Below are 18,608 nucleotides of genomic sequence, written 5' to 3'. Positions count from 1 at the left end.
AAAAAGCAAAAGAGTTCATGGAGTGGTGAACGCTGCTGTCCGTCCATCAGTGAAGATGTTCCTACTGATGAGGCTTCTTCCAGCGAAACCAAAAGCAGTCCAGTGTCTTCTTGTGACGTGATCTGTCCTAAAGGCCGCCTATTTGATGAAAGCGGGGGCTAAGGGGGTCAGCCCCCTCCTCTTCCTCATTCCCAGACACGGAGCTTCCATGTTCGTTCCCACTCTCCGAGCTGCGGCTGCTACTTCTCTGTAATTTGAACTCCATTGGTTGTCTGCCATCAAGGTTGTTTCCAGTCGACATTCCTGAGGGTTTGGGAGAGGACTGCTGATTGTACTCATCTAGTCTTGCATTTAGCCCCCTCTCTTCCTGTCTGCCTTCTCCCTCTGCCTGTACTTCTTCCCTGGGAGCTGGTGCATTCATGACATGATTCCTTTTTACTTTACTGTTTAGACCATTTAGGTTCCAACTCAGTACCTTTAAATCTGCCATTATGTTTACTTGTGTCTTTTCTCCTAAAATCTTGTCTAAAGTTTTTTTTTTTGTCTTGGTTATCTAAATTATCCACCTCCCCCACTGTTGCTCCTTCCCCTGCCTCTCCTACTGCTCCCAATGGGTCCTGTGGAGTGTATGGCTTGCCAAAATCTCTGCCATGTCTTAGCCAGAATTCCTGTGCCTGCTCTTCATTTACCAATCTTTATCTTTCCCCCCTTGTATGTAAAGTAAATTCCTTCTGGGAATTCCCATCTAAATTTAATATTGACTCTAATCAAGACGTTTGTCAGGAACGAGTACCTCTGGCATTTTTGAAGCAAACGAAGAGATATCTCTCTAAACATAGCCACAGGGTTTCCGTCAACCTGGAGTCTGTTTTCATAATTGTTCTGGACTATAGTGTCCTTCAATTTCTGAGAGTAAAAAGTTACCAAACAGTCTCGAGGCTGTTTCTTAGCCTTAGCTGGTTTAGACCGGACCCTGCAGCAACTGTCAATAGATTCTTCAACATACTCCTATTTCTCTCCCAATGAATCTGCAATTGTCTTGACTTTTATGTTTTAGGAACTTGTTCCCCCTCCGCCTCTGGAAGGCCTCTTATTTGCATCACATTAGATCTTTGTCTCGTCTCTAAGACCACGAGACAATCCTCAATTTGATCCTGTCTGCCAGCTAAACCTCTCATAACCCCCTTATTATCTCTTGTTCCCCTCTAATTTATTCGTCTCTTTTTCAATTTTTTGGGATTCGGCCTCCCAAGTTTTTCACAAAAATGTCCAAAGCTTCTAATTTGCTAGACATTTCTGTGACCATTTTTGTGTTCTTCCCCAATTCTGCTACAACTTTTTCATTCTGCTTTTGCATTTGTGTCAGCATCTCATTTTTAAAATCTGACAGAATATACTCTATATTTGACTTTCTTCAGATTGTTTTATTGATGTTTCAATATTCTGTAAACCACCTTGAGATTTTTCTTAAAAATATAAAGCAGTATAGAAATTAAAAAACATTCAGACATACATACATACCTGGGATGCTAGGATAGGAAGCTGCCACATGATTCAGCCTATCGAGACAGATGTCAGTGATGCATCAGGGGAGCAGTGTGAGAGCAGCAGGAACAGTGCAAAGATTGCTTGAATAGGTTCTCAGGTGCCTTGGCGGAGTTCAGAACCAGGCTTATTCACTGAAATCACTACTAAAAAACCTTCCCATGCTAATACTTTGGGAAGTGAGGGATATAGGGGGAAAAAGGGGGGCATGATGGTTGCATTGGAAGTTAGCGAGGACACCGTAGGGATTTGAACCCCATCCTGGGAACCAGGAGCGCCGACCACCAGTGTCTTTTGCTTTTTTTTTGAGCAATGCAACAAGGGGAAAAGCAAAACCTGAGAGAACATTCTGCTAATGTTCTCTCAGGAAAAAAAAACCTAAATATGTAAAGAAGAGCTCTTTGAAGAGACCTGTGAAGAGAACACCAGAAAAGAAAATGGGAAAAATTAGAAACCAATTTTAAAAAATCATTGCCTTTAAAAAAGACCACTGAGTGGTGGAAAGTGAACTTACCTAAACCAGCACAATTCATATGCAGGTGACTCTCACCTCAGGTACAGTGAACTCTGGGAATCCTGAAAGAAAGTGGAGCTGGAACAAAAGAAGTGTTCTCCTACCTGCAGATGAGCCTCATTGTGGTGACACAGGATAAGGCCTCTTCTGACACCTCAGTCACCGCAACCTGAAAGAGTCTTAGCACAGTGTGTTGTAGACTGATCACAATAGAGATTTCCTACCTAACAAGCAAGGTATACTCACCTAAATGTCCTTCAATCTTGGAATACCATTTTGACCGCCATTTTTGTTTGAAGCTGGATGAACCATTGATCTACAGGTGAGCCTCATTGTGGTAATGCAGGATAAGGCCTCTTCTGACAACTCACTCACTGCAACCTGAAAGAGTCTTAGCACAGTGAGTTGCAGACTGATCACAATAGAGATTTTCTCCCCAACAAGCAAGGTATACTCACCTAAATCTTGGAATACCATTTTGACCGCCATTTTTGTTTGAAGCTGGATGAACCATTGATCTACAGATGAGCCCCATTGTGGTGACGCAGAATAGGGCCTCTTCTGACATCTCAGTCACCGCAACCTGAAAGAGTCTTAGCACAAAGAGTTGCAGAAGGAACACAATAGAGATTTTCTCCCAGCCAAGCAAGGGATACTCACCTAGATGTCCTTCAGGCATAATATATGCAACTATATTGCTGCTATCATTGTGATGTAGCCTTTAAGGTTTACTTGTGAGGTATCTGAGCCTGTCATTGCCTCTTAAAAAACAAGCGTTATTGATAGTTGCCTTCCTTCAGCTGTGATGGTCGCTTCAAAGTGAGAAGTTTGTATTTTTTTGTTTGTATAAAGTCAATGCTTTGTGTTGTCTGAGCTACGTGCTAAATAGCTGTTCCTAGAAGATGCTTGGCAAAAATAAAATAAAATCCAAAAACCTTGGTTATTACCACCAGAGAGCCAAATTACGTATCAGGGATAATTTTGCCTGGCTTGTTCCATAGTTACCTTGAGCTCCATTTCCCATATCTTTTCGTAATCTTGCAGGTTCTGCTGGAAAGGCTTAGTGGAATTGATGTTCTAGTCTGCTTCCTCATTTGATCCTCACAACAACCCTGTGAGGTAGGTTAGGCTGAGAGACAGAGAGCTTCATGGCAGAGTGAGGATTTGAACTCTAGTCTCCCAGTTCCTAATCCACCACTCTAGCCACTCCACTCTCTCAGGAACTTCCCTCAGACAAAGCATTTTCCCACAGGAATCCTGTTCTTGCTATGTCCCTGAGAAGTCACTCTCCAGTCGCCATCAGCAGGTTCATCCTCCAAATGCTTTATTTGCCTTTTCAGCAAGTTTTTAACTTACCGGTCTTTCTCTCCTTCCAAGGCAGCCTGAGTCAACATGAAATTAGAAGCAATGGTTTTCTTCTCCTTGTCTTCTTTCTTTTCCCCCCACATGCACATTTCTAGCTTCAGCAACAAAAAAACCCAACTTTCTCTTCATGAAATGACTTCTCTTGTTGCCTTTTAAAAGACATGCCTTCTATTTCCCATACTCATTTTCTCTCTGCTTTAAGCAGACTTCTATATCCATGTGCTCCTTCTTTTCATCAGAAGACTAATTAATTTGAAAGATAAATAAAATTGATACCCCCTTCACATTCCTTCATTTATCTTCATTTTCTCTTGGTTTTCCAGTTAAGTATTTTTAATTTTCTTGATTCTCTTTAACATCTCCCTCTTCATAGTTTTCTGAGTTTTCAGTTTAAATTTGGCTTGGCTAAACTTTTCTTTTGTGGGGGGAAGGTCCTTTCTCAAGGTCCACCATCGGTCACAAATTAACTGTCCCTGTGTTACTAGTATTACCAGTAAGACTTCTTTGATCCAATTACCTTCGGTTTCTTTTTAATTCAAAATTTAATGTGTCTCAACTCTGGAAACCCTGAAGGAAAGAAGAACTGGAACAAAAGAAGAAGTTCTCTCCTACCTGCAGGTGAGCCTCATTGTGGTGACGCAGGATAAGGCCTCTTCTGACACCTCAGTCACCGCAACCTGAAAGAGTCTTAGCACAGTGAGTTGCAGACTGATCACAATAGAGATTGTCTCCCTAACAAGCAAGGTATACCGGTACTCACCTAAATATCCTTCAATCTTGGAATACCATTTTGACCGCCATTTTTGTTTGAAGGTGGATGAACCATTGATCTACAGGTGAGCCTCATTGTGGTGACGCAGGATAAGGCCTCTTCTGACGCCTCAGTCACCGCAACCTGAAAAAGTCTTAGCACCGTGAGTTGCAGACTGATCACAATAGAGATTGTCTCCCTAACAAGCAAGGTATACTCACCTAAATGTCCTTCAATCTTGGAATACCATTTTGACCGCCATTTTTCTTTGAAGGTGGATGAACCATTGATCTACAGGTGAGCCTCATTGTGGTGACGCAGGATAAGGCCGCTTCTGACGCCTCAGTCACCGCAACCTGAAAAAGTCTTAGCACCGTGAGTTGCAGACTGATCACAATAGAGATTGTCTCCCTAACAAGCAAGGTATACTCACCTAAATGTCCTTCAATCTTGGAATACCATTTTGACTGCCATTTTTGTTTGAAGCTGCATGAACCATTGATCTACAGGTGAGCCTCATTGTGGTGACGCAGGATAAGGCCGCTTCTGACGCCTCAGTCACCGCAACCTGAAAAAGTCTTAGCACCGTGAGTTGCAGACTGATCACAATAGAGATTGTCTCCCTAACAAGCAAGGTATACTCACCTAAATGTCCTTCAATCTTGGAATACCATTTTGACCGCCATTTTTGTTTGAAGCTGCATGAACCATTGATCTACAGGTGAGCCTCATTGTGGTGACGCAGGATAAGGCCTCTTCTGACACCTCAGTCACCGCAACCTGAAAAAGTCTTAGCACAGTGAGTTGCAGACTGATCACAATAGAGATTTTCTCCCCAACAAGCAAGGTATACTCACCTACATCTTGGAATACCATTTTGACCGCTATTTTTGTTTGAAGCTGGATGAACCATTGATCTACAGATGAGCCTCATTGTGGTGACGCAGGATAAGGCCTCTTCTGACACCTCAGTCACCGCAACCTGAAAGAGTCTTAGCAGAGTGAGTTGCAGACTGATCACAATAGAGATTGTCTCCCTAACAAGCAAGGTATACTCACCTAAATGTCCTTCAATCTTGGAATACCATTTTGACCGCCATTTTTGTTTGAAGGTGGATGAACCATTGATCTACAGGTGAGCCTCAATGTGGTGACGCAGGATAAGGCCTCTTCTGACACCTCAGTCACCGCAACCTGAAAGAGTCTTAGCAGAGTGAGTTGCAGACTGATCACAATAGAGATTGTCTCCCTAACAAGCAAGGTATACTCACCTAAATGTCCTTCAATCTTGGAATACCATTTTGACCGCCATTTTTGTTTGAAGGTGGATGAACCATTGATCTACAGGTGAGCCTCAATGTGGTGACGCAGGATAAGGCCTCTTCTGACACCTCAGTCACCGCAACCTGAAAAAGTCTTAGCACAGTGAGTTGCAGACTGATCACAATAGAGATTTTCTCCCCAACAAGCAAGGTATACTCACCTAAATCTTGGAATACCATTTTGACCGCTATTTTTGTTTGAAGCTGGATGAACCATTGATCTACATATGAGCCTCATTGTGGTGACGCAGGATAAGGCCTCTTCTGCCAACTCAGTCACCGCAACCTGAAAGAGTCTTAGCAGAGTGAGTTGCAGACTGATCACAATAGAGATTGTCTCCCTAACAAGCAAGGTATACTCACATAAATGTCCTTCAATCTTGGAATACCATTTTGACCGCCATTTTTGTTTGAATCTGGATGAACCATTGATCTACAGGTGAGCCTCAATGTGGTGACGCAGGATAAGGCCTCTTCTGACACCTCAGTCACCGCAACCTGAAAGAGTCTTAGCACAAAGAGTTGCAGAAGGAACACAAGATAATTTTTCTTCCCAGCCAAGCAAGGATTACTCACCTAGATGTCATTCAGGCATAATGTATACAACTATATTGCTGCTATCATTGTGATGTAGCCTTTAAGGTTTACTTGTGAGGTATCTGAGCCTGTCATTGCCTCTTAAAAAACAAGCGTTATTGATAGTTGCCTTCTTTCAGCTGTGATGGTCGCTTCAAATCAGCAGGTTCATCCTCCAAATGCTTTATTCACCTTTTCAGCAAGTTTTTAACTTACCGGTCTTTCTCTCCTTCCAAGGCAGCCTGAGTCAACATGAAATTAGAAGCAATGGTTTTCTTCTCCTTGTCTTCTTTCTCCCCACCCCCCCATGCACATTTCTAGCTTCAGCTACAAAAAACCCCAACTTTCTCTTCATGAAATGACTTCTCTTGTTGCCTTTTAAAAGAAATGCCTTCTATTTTCCATACTCATCTTCTCTCTGCTTTAAGCAGACTTCTATATCCATGTGCTCCTTCTTTTCATCCGAAGACTAATTAGTTTGAAAGGTAAATAAAATTGATACCCCCCGTTCACATTCCTTCATTTAGCTTCATTTTCTCTTAGCTTTTCCACTTCAGTATTTTTAATTTTCTTGATTCTCTTTAACATCTCCATCTTCATAGTTTTCTGAGTTTTCAGTTTAAATTTGGCTTGGCTAAACTTTTCTTTTGGGAGGACTTTCCAAAAGTCCATTAGGCCTATCTGTCTACAATTTACTGTCCCTGTGTTACTAGGATTAAGTCTTCTTTGATCTTCTATTTTTCCTTCAGTTTCCTTTTAATTTAAAATTTAATGCCTCTGCTAACACTTTTCAGGGACAAATACCTGATTAAGATATATGTGCGCAGTATTTGAAATCAACCACAGCAGGGATATAAGGTGAAATTTACCTGTGTCCCTTTTTATAGTTGTAAATGATGAATTTCAGCAGAGTGAAATCCCTTCATTTACTCTAAAATATATATATATATATAGTTTTGAAAAGCAACCTAACCTAAGGTGGTTTGTTGCCTTTTCAGACCTGTTTCATCTTCCCCAGCCTTCCTCTCCTAATCCTTCTGCCCATTATCTACTTCTGCTCTGACCAGTGAGAGGGCTAACACCAGTACTATAGCCAGGGACAGGCTCACTCATTGGAATGCGGCTCGCTCCTTCCACCACCTGTTGGTCATAAGAGCACATAAAAAAGTCCCTTGCAGCATTAATACAGTGGGTGCAAATGTCTTCTTTTTCTTTTTCTTTTTCATTTTTAAATATTTTTTATTGTTTTGCAATTTTATGTTCATCACAATAACATTGTCTCAGACAGAAAAAGAAACACAGTTCCGCGACACACACACACACACACACACACCCCACGATTTCCCTCAACTTCCCCTTCTGGTTTGTTACGCAATAACATCTCCTGCTTATTTTCATACCTTATATTCTTCCAATTGAATATTTTTTATTCTTAGCGTTTTTCTTTTTCCCCTGTACTTATTTTTAAATTACTTCTAATATTTTACTATTTTCCAATTATTACATCTTATTCTCTATCTTTGTTTTGTTGTTTGTTAGTGTTTACTCAAACACTGCTAGTGAGTCCACTTCTTTACAATGTTTCTGCAGATACAACATAAATGCTTCCCAATATTTTTAAAAGTCTCTATTGTCCTTATCTCTCAGTTTTCCAGTTAGCTTTGCCATTTCAGCATACTCCATCAGTTTTTCTTGCCATTCTTATTCAGCTGGTATCTTACTGTCTTTCCATTTGGGGGCTAGTAATATCCTAGCCGCTGTTGTGGCATACAGTGGTACCTCGGGTTACAGACACTTCAGGTTACAGACTCCGCTATCCCAGAAATAGTACCTTGAGTTAAGAACTTTGCTTCGGGATGAGAACAGAAATTGTGCTGTGGCGGCGGCAGCGGGAGGCCCCATTAGCTAAAGTGGTACCTCAGGTTAAGAACAGTTTCAGGTTAAGAACAGACCTCCGGAACGAATTAAGTTCTTAACCCGAGGTACCACTGTACATGAATAATTTCTTCTGATCTTTTGGCACGTCTTGACCTGTAATGCCTAGCAGAAAAGCTTCTGGTCTCTTAACAAAAGTTATCTTAGACATTCTTTTCATTTCATTATAAATCATTTCCCATAATGTTTTGATTATTTTACAATTCCACCACATATGAAAAAAGTACCTTCTTTTTCTTTACATTTCTTTACGTTTACATTTTCAACACTTGTTGGAGCTTGTTTTATACATTTTTGCCATCTTTGCTGGTGTGATATACCACCTATACATCATTTTCATATAATTCTCTTTCAACAATATACAATCAGTAAATGAGAGTTAAAAAATGATTGGGAACCATTTATGTTGTATCTGCAGAAACATTGATTTGAACCGCCGACCTTCTGATCAGCAAGCTCAATAGACTCAGTGATTTAGACTGTAGTGCCACCCTCGTCCCTAATATATAAGATGGAGGGACACCTGGCTTGCTAGCAGTATGTGTGAAAAGGATCTAGGGGCCTATTTGGACCACAAACTTAACATGAGTCAACAGTGTGATGCAGCAGCAAAAACTGCTAATGCTTTCCTAGGCAGCATCGACAAAAGTATAGTGTCCAGATCAAGGGAAGTAATAGTACCACTCTATTCTGCCTTGGTCAGATCACAGCTGGAATACTGTGTCCAGTTCTGGGTGTCACAATTTAAGAAGGATGTTGACAAGCTGGAAGGTGTGCAGAGGAGGGTGACCAAGATGATCGAGGGTTTGTATACCAAGCCTTATGAGGAACAGTTGAAGGAGCTGGGTTCTTTCCAGTGTATAGTCAGAATCTCCTTTCTGGTAACTTTAAGCCATTGTTTCGGGTCCTACCCTCCGGGCAGGAGAAAACAAGTTTTATTCATCTCCCATGTGACAACCCTTTAGATATTTGAAGATGGCTAGCATATCTCCTCTGAGTCTCCTCTTTTCCAGGCTAAACATTAGCATTATGTATTTGTCTACCCATCCTTCCCTCATCTATTTGCCTTTTGTGTTATCTGCTCACCCACAGGTGATTCTTTGACACTTGAAAGCAGAAGCAGTTCCAGCCTGCCTCTTGGAAAGTTTCCCTTATTTGTCTACTGATCCCAGAAAAGTGTGCAAATGTAAAAAATGTATAGTGGCCGAACAAGCACTAGTCCTTTTGTGATGTCACTGCTCAAGAGGTGCCCGAAATTGCCTGACAGCAGCCTTCTTCAGTGAAAAGTGTTTGTGTGTGTGTGCGTACGCTCATTTGTGAGCCTGTGGTTTACTCTAGTGAAGGGAAAGATGCTTAGCACATGCCCAGAACCTAGAAAATTAGTATATTTCCTTTTTTTAATTTTTAATTTTCAGTTTTTAGAAATATCGTTTTCATTCAAATATAGTCGATTTTATACATGTATAGGATTCCCTGAATCCTTGGACATCTCTTCGCTCCCCCATGGTTTCCACTGTAAATATTTTTTCTACTGCATCTTATATTATTTATCCAAAAAAAATTATATCCAATTTTAACCATAAAATTATTACATTACAAGTGTTATGTCAATCCTGCTAATGTTTTTAAATGTTTACAGTGTTCTTCAAGGTAATCTGTAAAAAAAATTCCATTCTTTGTTAAATTTCTTGTCTTCTTGGTTTCTGATGTTCCTGGTTAGTTTTGCCATTTTGGCATCATCTTTATGATGATGATGATTTATTGAACTTATATACCACCCTATATACCCAGAGTTCTCAGGGCGGTTCACAGAAGCGATCAACCTTAAAAACCGCAATATATATAATCAAAATGAAGAAAACAACCCAATCCTATCCATTCTTCTCTGGTTGGAACCTTATCTTCCTTCCATGATTAGTACCGGTATATTTTCAGGTTGTGCCCTAGAAACTGATTCTGCGGCTGAGCCCTTGTAAGCACAACAAAATTCCTACCTGACTCAGTCAAAATTGTGTGCTTCATAGCTGTGATCCCAGGGGTGGTGGAGTCAAAATTAGCAAGTTATATAAAACACTCACTTTTCTTTTGTTGAGGTTGAGAGCAGCTGGCACTGAAGAAAGTTTGTTGCCGTCGTTTCTGGGTAGTCTTCCTTGTTTAATTTATATGAATTTATCAGAGCCTGGGGAGACTCCATGTTGCTGGTCTGGATCTGCTCTAACACAGTTGCACATTTCAATACTGTCCAATTTGAGCTTCCCTGTTCTTTTTTTAAAAAGGGGGGGAGCTACAATTCTGAGATTGGTACCGTCACATACTGTATTGTTAACTAGCTTTGTTTCCTCTTGTGAAATTTTGAACTCAGTTTTTTGAAGGGTATTTCAGTAATTTTTGTAATTGTTAATAAGTTTCTGTTTAATTATTATATGTTGGTATTTCAAGAGTTAATTTTATTGTGTATTATTAAATTCTAATACATTATTGAATGTTACTTTATTTGTTTATTTTAAAGTTATGTTTTTATTATGATTTTGTATTTCACCAGATTATTCTAAGGTGTGTGAACTTCGTTGTATATTTTCTTGTTGTAAACTGCCTTGTGTACAGTAATATAGAAAAGTGGTATACATATTAAAGGTGAAATGAAAATGAAATGAGCACAATGAGGCAGCTTTAAAAGTATTGAGACCTATTGTTTTGGCTGATTCCCGCCGCCCCCCCCCCCCAAGCTGAGCCACCTATTTTTTTATGTATGTCCTTGATGAATATTGATTCTTACGTCTAGACATCTTGCAGAATTCTATGTGGAAAATCAAAATTTTGTTTCCTAAATCAATCATTATTTCTCTTCCAGCCTTATTTCTGTCTCTGACCTCCAGTCTCAACAACGGGTGCCTTGCTGCAGTCATCTAACCTGGAGCTCCGATGAATTCAGGGAATGGGTTCACCAAGGTGAAGGCGCCTTGTCTAACCAGAGAAGGTTGCAACGGACACACTTAATACTCGTGGGCTACTTGACGGATGAAAGACGTGGGGCGAAAGAGAAGTTGGTGGATGGTAGTTTGTATGTGCGAGACAACACTGGCGAGCTGCCCTGCACGGTATGGCTTGAGGGCTATCTTCTCTTTTGCTTTCTAACACTGTTTCCAACAAACAGAGACGCGGGTGGCGCTGGGGTCTAAGCCACTGAGCCTCTTGGGCTTGCTGATCTGAAGGCTGGCGGTTCAAATCCACACGATGGGGTAAGCTCCCATTGCTGTGTCCCAACTCCTGCCAAACTAGCAGTTCGAAAGCACGCCAGTGCAAGTAGATAAATAGGTACTGCTGCAGCGGGAAGTTAAACGGCGTTTCCGTACGCTTTGGTTTTTGTCATGGTGTCCCATTGCGCCAGAAGTGGTTTAGTCATGCTGGCCACATGACCCGGAAAGCTGCCTGTGGACAAACGCCAGCTTCCTCGGCCTGAAAGTGAAATGAGCGCTGCAACCCCATAGTCACCTTTGACTGGACTTAACCGTCCAGGGGGCCTTTACTTTTACTTATTCAAAGTATTCAAATTTCACAGAAAATATGCGCCTAATAGAGTCTCTTTCTCTCTTCGGTTCAGCTCCTGCATTTTAAGCTTGAGTGGCTAGGGTGTCTGTTGCTGTTTCCCAGCTGGATATACATCCCCAAAGCAGGCCAGAGCACAGCTGGATATTTGGAGATCATGCAAGACCCAATCCAAGTGATGCCTGGTCCAGAGAAAACTCTTGATATCCTCCCTATTTTCTACCCGGGACAAGCTGCCCAGCTTCTCAATGCCAGGTAAAGGTTCAATGTTGCCTGTCAAATACTTCAAGCAGCCATGATTGTTAGACCGATTGTTGTCTTCCACCAAGGGAGCAAGCTGCCTGGGAAAATGAATATAGTCATACCTTGAATCCCAAACGCCTTGGTACTCTGACATTTTGGCTCCTGAATGCCACAAACCTGGAAGTGACTGTTCTTGAAAGCCGAATGTCCGAAGGAGCTTCCTGCAGCTAAGCAGAAGCTATGCTTTGGTTTCCAAATGTTTTGGAAGTTGAACAGACTTCCGAAATAGATTCCGTTCGACTTCCGAGGTACAACTGTACAGAAATTCAATGTTCCGCAAGCTTCTGTTGAAGCGGTGAATTACTTGGCTTAAGTAAAGACAAGTCATTCAAGCTTGTAACGTGAATTAATTTTCCTGTCTGTGGCAGGACGTAACCTAGAGATCATATCTGAGAAGAATGGTCTAGCCAGATTTGTTGCTGCTGTTGAAATTTTCTGTTTATATAGGTAGACCCACCTTGGTATGATTTTTTTTTTTAAGGCCTCAATATAAGGAGATCACAAAGCTGAATGTGGCAGGTGAACTGTGTAGGCTGAGCACTATTCTCTACATCCACCAAAAGACCTTCTTTTTCATCTTCCTGAAGTGCTTTAGTTCAGCTACATGTATCCCAGTATTAGTGCAGGTAAGCTGTCCCAGAAAATTCACTGTTACATCTGTACTGTAGTTCAGCAAAGCCAATTTTCTGAATCAGAGCTATATTTCTTTTCCACGTTTCAAAATACTGCATCTACACTAAGAGTTCATATTGCGATATATTCATTATGTATAAGGTCACATTCACGATGTAAAGTTAGAATCGTACCCTGGTTTTCGAACAGCTTAGTTCTCAAACGTTTTGACTCCCGAACGCTGCAAACCTGGAAGTGACTGTTCCAGTTTGTGAACTATTTTTGGAAGCCAAACGTCCAACAGGGCTTCCATGGCTTCCGATTGGCTGCAGGAGCTTCCTGCAGCCAATCGGAAGCCACACTTTGGTTTCCGAACGTTTTGGAAGTCGAACGGACTTCTGGAACGGATTCCTTCCAAGGTACGACACTACTAGTTAGCACAGTCCATGGTTCAAAACTCCCATTGTTCTAGGCGCATTTTGAAACAATGAAATTCATTAGTGCGAGCAGTTTCTGAGCTCTGGGCGCAGTACTGCGCCTAAGATTTCAAATTAAAACTGCAGAGTGGAAGGAAAGGAGGACCCCTTTCTGCCTCCCCACTTCCAGCTACTCTGAAGACTGGAGAATAGGCCTTCTTAAGAATATTAGTGGGGTGGGCAGTTGAAGGACTAGCTGCAGTTCATTCATTTTCAGCTTTGTATTCTTGTTATAAAAAGTGCACCTAGACATTCCATGGTTGTGCCCATAACCTAGGTTTAAGGTGCCATTTAGCTCCTAGCTTTCATATCTCAGTTTCTAACACTGGTGCAGTCATCTTCGAGGTGATGTGTAACTGCCATGACCCATAAATACCAGCTGAGATGCAATGCATCTAGTTTTGAGGCTAGTGGATAAGGCTCTTGCTGGAAGAATATATTTCTTGAAAGTGTGCTGAATTCTGACTCACCTTCTGGTTTTTCTGTCCTAGAGGTCTTCCCAGTTGGTTTGGCATCATGTGCTACAGCTTGGGCATCGGTATGTCCTCACTGCTCTTAAAACATCTTGCCTTAAAGCTTCTGGATTGAGGGTATTTATCACCAGCTCCTCCTCACACCTTCTACCATACTGTATGGAACGAGTGAAGGAGCAATCTTTGGACAGTACTTCAGAGGGAAGTCCAACTGTGTCTGTTTCCACCAAGGCCTGTGAGCAGCTTAGCAGCTCGTTGGAGCTGGAGGAGGAAGCGAAGACGGTGGTTCCAGCTCGGAAGTCCCAGATGATCTCCTATGCAGTAAGCAAACAGTATCTCCTGCACGGAGAGGACCTTACCCTGAATTTGGTTCCTCTACCTTGGGATTCAAGAAGGTGTCTTTGGATTTCTCCACAGCAGGGCACATTGTTTCCTTTCTCTGTTCCTTTTCCAGGGCACTATCACCCAGGTGCTAAATGCCCAAGCTGGGCTCTATGAACTGGACAACAAGTTAACTCTGTGTCTTGCTTATCAGCAGATGTTGAATTCTGGCCGTGGGCTCAGACCAGGAGCAGGCGTGGAGGTGAGACTAAGGTCCTAGAGTTGGTGCTTTAAGAAGAAGCAGAGTTGGTGCTTTAAGACGATGCTGAGTAGGGTTGGGTGATATCTGGTTTTCAACATCATAAATATATCAGCAGCTAAATACTACGAAATGCTGATATATTGCGATGTCTGACTGGCATGTATCTCGGCTGCTGCTTCCTCCCAACCTTAGAGAAGGAAAAAGCAGCTGAGATACTGCTCCGGCTCACATGAGCCAAAGGGGCAGGGAGCTTCCTCAAAGGCGCTGGCAGGCAGGCGGAGCGATTTAAAGTACTTTCTGGAACATTCTCAGGCTCCGCCTGCCTGCCTGTGCCTTTGCTGTTTGCGGGCAATTTGAGCCATCTCAAATTGTCTGAAACCGGTATCATGGTCTGAAAGCCATACCAGTTTCAGACAATTTATAAATATATCGCCAGCTCTAATGGTGGAATCTGGCCTAGCCGTTGCCCTATTCCTTAAACGCAGCACAGCCAAGGGCAAGAACACGAGGTGCACCCAGGGGCGGGGCGTCGCTACGTAGTGCACATGCGCAGCATCACTACGTACGTAGCAACGCTGCACATGCGTGCTATGTAGCGGGTTGCTGGCGCCACCGCTGGGAAACCGTGAGCAAGCCGTGGAGCGAGGCTTTTTACTGGGTGGCTTTGGAGGTGCCGTTGCCCCACTGCCTGGTAAAAAGCCTCACTCGCTCACAAGCTCGGAGTTTAGCTTCGTTCCTGCTCGGGCTGCGGGGAGAGGCAAGGGGCGGGCCAGGGAGGGGCGTCAGCAGCCCAAGAGAAGTGTCCCCTCCCGCCCCTCGCCTCTGCCCACAGCCCGAGCGGGAAGGAAGCAAAGCGCCGAGCGGGTGAACGAGCAAGCCGCAGAGCGAGGCCTTTTACCGGGCGGTGGGGCAACGGCGCCCCCGCCTCCCAAGCCCACAGTCAGCCTGGGGAAAGGGGGAGAGCTTTGCCGGTGGCCCGGATGGGCCGTCATGGCCGCCGCTCGCTGTAGGCTCGGGGGGCGTGGGGGAGGCCAAGTGGCACTGGGACGGTCCGCCCCCATCGCACCCCCTTGCTCTGTCCCTGGGGCGTGAGCATTATCTTGTCTCCCTTTGCCCAAGCTGTTTCTGTGGTGCTTCTTAAACCTCAAATGAGTAATGTTTGACTGGTGGGATATCGTGGTGAAATCATTTGGTCTTTTTATGGAAACTGCAGTAGTTTAAGAACTCACTGTTTCCTTTATGCTGATCTGTCTGCTTGTCTTACAGCTTCCAAGACGTCCACCTTGTGCAAAGCCCTTGGCTGCCTCGCCTTGTGTACTTGGAGCTTGCCTGCGCAGCATGGTTGTGCTGAAGAGCTTTTCGGCGTGCAGCACATTATACCAGCCTGTAGCCTGCTTTGGGAATCTTTATATTCAGCTGCTTTTGCGTTTCAATTTGAGCCTGCCGCTCTATATCTGGCTGGTCAGCTTGCTAGAGACTTTTGAGCAGAGGTGAGTGAGGTGTAGGTGGGTTCCCATGAGGCAAGACACAGTGATAACAGCAAGAACCTTTATTGAACTACATAACTGGGAAACAGGGACAAAGCAACTGCTTATATACATTCCTGAAAGCCTGGGCCACGCCCACTCCCAACATTATTGGCTGTCTAAACTTCCAAGCTGCGAATCATGACTCAAGAGTTCAGGAGCCAATGGCAAGGGCCCAAATCCTGAAATATTCTGTGACTGGACATCATGTATCGAATCAAAACACAGGAGCTCAGAATCCTTAGTCCAGACTCAAGCACAGGCAAACACAGACCACTGAATACATAACCGTGAGCACTGTTGAACTCATGGCATGTGACAGTATGAGGAAGCTGTGCAGCTTTGTCTTCAGTTGGAAACCAATTCTTTGGGGCTATTTTCCAACTGTTGATGTAATTTGCGGGTGGAATTGTCTCCCTTAGCCAAGATCTTTGAATTTGGAAGCTCTGTATACGTTTTAGAGGAAAGTTTTCCTTTTATTCTCTGTCGGCCTTTGGCTATATACAATAAAAAAAATTGACTGACTTGGATCACCAAGTATATTAAATATCTTAAAGGTTTATAACAGATTAAAACCCTGACCCAACCCCTAGTAATTTCACATAGAAGATGGCAGTTAAGAACATAGTAATGAAGAACTAGAGAACAAAGTAGGAGGGTAATGAAGGACTTCTATCACAGAAGGTATAAAATGTCCCGTTGTGTGGGAATATCTTGGACTGACCTTTTCTTAGATGTGTACATTCACATCCCATATCCTTTTCCCTTACTGTTGTCTCGACTTGTTCTGTGCTTCCTTCCTACTATCTCCAACTGTTGTTTGCATTTTCCCCTTCCTAGGGGTTTTTATTTGAGGGTTGCATGAACTTGGAAGGGGCTAATGCATCCATAATTCCTCCTAGGTTTTGTTGTTTTCTTCCGCACCAGCAGTCGTTGCACTGCTTTAGCCACCAAGCCCTGGGGGCAGCAGAGAAGTTTATTGTTCCTATTCTGAATGTTCTGGTGCCGCTTGGAAAACAAGAGCGGAACATCCATCAAGAGATTCTGGCAGAAAAGCACCACTGCCCCCTAGAGCAGGTAACTCTACTCCTGACTGTGCGGGGACGCGGGTGGCGCTGTGGTCTAAACCACTGAGCCTCTTGGGCTTGCCAATCGGAAGGTCGGTGGTTTGATTCCCCATGATGGAGTGAGCATCACACTCCATAGTCAAATTCTTCTGGACTTAACTGTCCAGGGGTCCTTTACCTTTACCTTTAGCTTCATGAATATAGGACTTGCTAGTAATGTTGAGAGGATGCCAACAATTTAGCAAACTGGACGTTTCTCATGTTTCTCATGGATGTGAGGGCGATCTGGCTGCGACATCTGTCACCCCATTGATCGCCAGGGTTGATTCGGCTGATCTGGCTGGCTAGGCGGGTGTCCCCTTCCTCCCTCACCGCTCCATGTGCGTCCCTCCCGAAGCTGCGTGCTCGGTGGAAGAGGATGACCATCCCAGATAGAAGGAGTGTACTGTTCTTTGGTCAAGGGTATACAATAGCTGTGCTCCCCTGCTAGAACCTCCAAACAAGCTGAAGGTATTAAATGGCTGCCGTTTTTCACCAAACCTATCAGAGCGGCGCTGTGGTTTAAACCGATCGGAAGGTCGGCGGTTCGACTCCCCTCAATGGAGTGAGCTCCCGTTGCTCTGTTCCAGCTCCTGCCTACCTAGCAGTTCAAAAGCACGCCAGTGCAAGTAGATAAATAGGTACTGCTGCAGCGGGTAGTTAAACGGCGTTTCCGTGCGCTCTGGTTTCCGTCACGGTTTCCATCACACCGGCTCCCTTGGCCTGAAAGCGAGATGAGTGCCACAACCTCATAGTCACCCTTGACTGGACTTAAACATCCAGGGGTCCTTTACCTTTTTTACTCCTGATTGTAGCCCCGAGTGCTTCCATCTCTTCCTGGAGATAGAGGATATTTTGACCCTCTCAATCCTTTCCTAGTATCAGATTTTGGAGCCGCCATGTCAGATTCCACCTTTCTCTTTGCTGTCTGCTATGGCTGAGAAGAAGTGCTGGGAAAGCCTCAGTCCACTGCAACAACTGAACTCAGCCCCCGAGCTCTGCAACGTGAGCGCCCAGGAGCTGAATCGCAGATTGGCCTGGTCCTACTCTAGTTTATCTGCTGAGAGCTTTCAGCCTCAGATGGTAAGTGCTAAATTCAACTTCCTAATTGTGGAGGAATGGTGGAAGCTACCCCCTCCCCTTGCTCCTGCTCCTGAATCTTCCCAGGAGCAGGAGGACAATATAGATTTGGAACAGTGGTTTGCAGAGGGGCATAGTTCAGAAGGCAGAAGCTGGGAAATACTGGATGGGGAACAGCTAGGAGAAGAAACACTGGAAAAGAGAGGGTTAACAGATTCACAGTCGTTGGACAGCATTCCTCCAGCGCCCTCCCCAAGGTCGAGAAGAGCTCAGAAAGTCTCAGAACAGAAAGCACAAAGGGTACAAACTCAGATTACAATATGTAGGAGTGACATAGATTAATAGAGATGGAAGGGGTGTGAGCCTTAATTGGGAGCACCGCCATTCTGGGTAGAGGCTTTCTTTTGTCCTTCGCTGTGTTTATTAAAGAGACTAACTGGTAATAATTCCCTTTCATTTGATCTGCTCACTTACGGCCACGGGGGAGCAATCCGATTCCCCAAAGCCTGACACCCTCGGGGGTCCCTTCCAACTCTACAATTCTGTGATCCTGTGATTTTAAGTGCTTTGCACACTCCCGTTTTGTTATATAAATGCTTCTTATTTCATTACAAAGAGATCCCTGGAAAATGTGTGGGGAAAGCATCATTTAATCATTATGTCTGGTCAGTGTTCTTCACCTTTTTCTTTTCTCTTTTTTGGGTGGGTAGGTGTTGCTTGGGTGGCTGGACTGTTCCAGCAGTGGCTTCCTCAAGTTACAAGACAGAAGTAAAGCACTCCCTTGTATAATATTTCACAGAGATGGCCGGCCATTTGCTGATACGTCTTTAGTAGGTGTGTCCATCCTATATCGATTCTGTGGTTTGAATGCTCTTAAAAACCAACAATATGATGC

At 43.6% G+C, this 18,608-nt stretch overlaps 1 protein-coding gene across 1 annotated transcript in view; it reads left to right on the top strand.

Annotated features, from left to right (window-relative positions):
- CTC1 (CST telomere replication complex component 1) overlaps positions 1–18,608 on the top strand; it is a 38,725-nt gene that overhangs the window by 3,655 nt on the left and 16,462 nt on the right. Inside the window, 10 exon segments of the mRNA XM_033172992.1 lie at positions 10,860–11,106; positions 11,610–11,809; positions 12,339–12,483; positions 13,437–13,739; positions 13,873–14,012; positions 15,268–15,290; positions 15,293–15,491; positions 16,430–16,604; positions 17,513–17,716; positions 18,424–18,547. Coding sequence (XP_033028883.1) covers positions 10,860–11,106; positions 11,610–11,809; positions 12,339–12,483; positions 13,437–13,739; positions 13,873–14,012; positions 15,268–15,290; positions 15,293–15,491; positions 16,430–16,604; positions 17,513–17,716; positions 18,424–18,547 — 1,760 coding nt within the window.

Source organism: Lacerta agilis, chromosome 16 (genome assembly GCF_009819535.1).
Source record: "Lacerta agilis isolate rLacAgi1 chromosome 16, rLacAgi1.pri, whole genome shotgun sequence".
In the NCBI taxonomy this organism is placed as follows: domain Eukaryota; kingdom Metazoa; phylum Chordata; class Lepidosauria; order Squamata; family Lacertidae; genus Lacerta; species Lacerta agilis.
The sequence above is the reverse complement of the archived record's forward strand: the minus strand, read 5'-3'. Positions and strand labels throughout refer to the sequence as shown.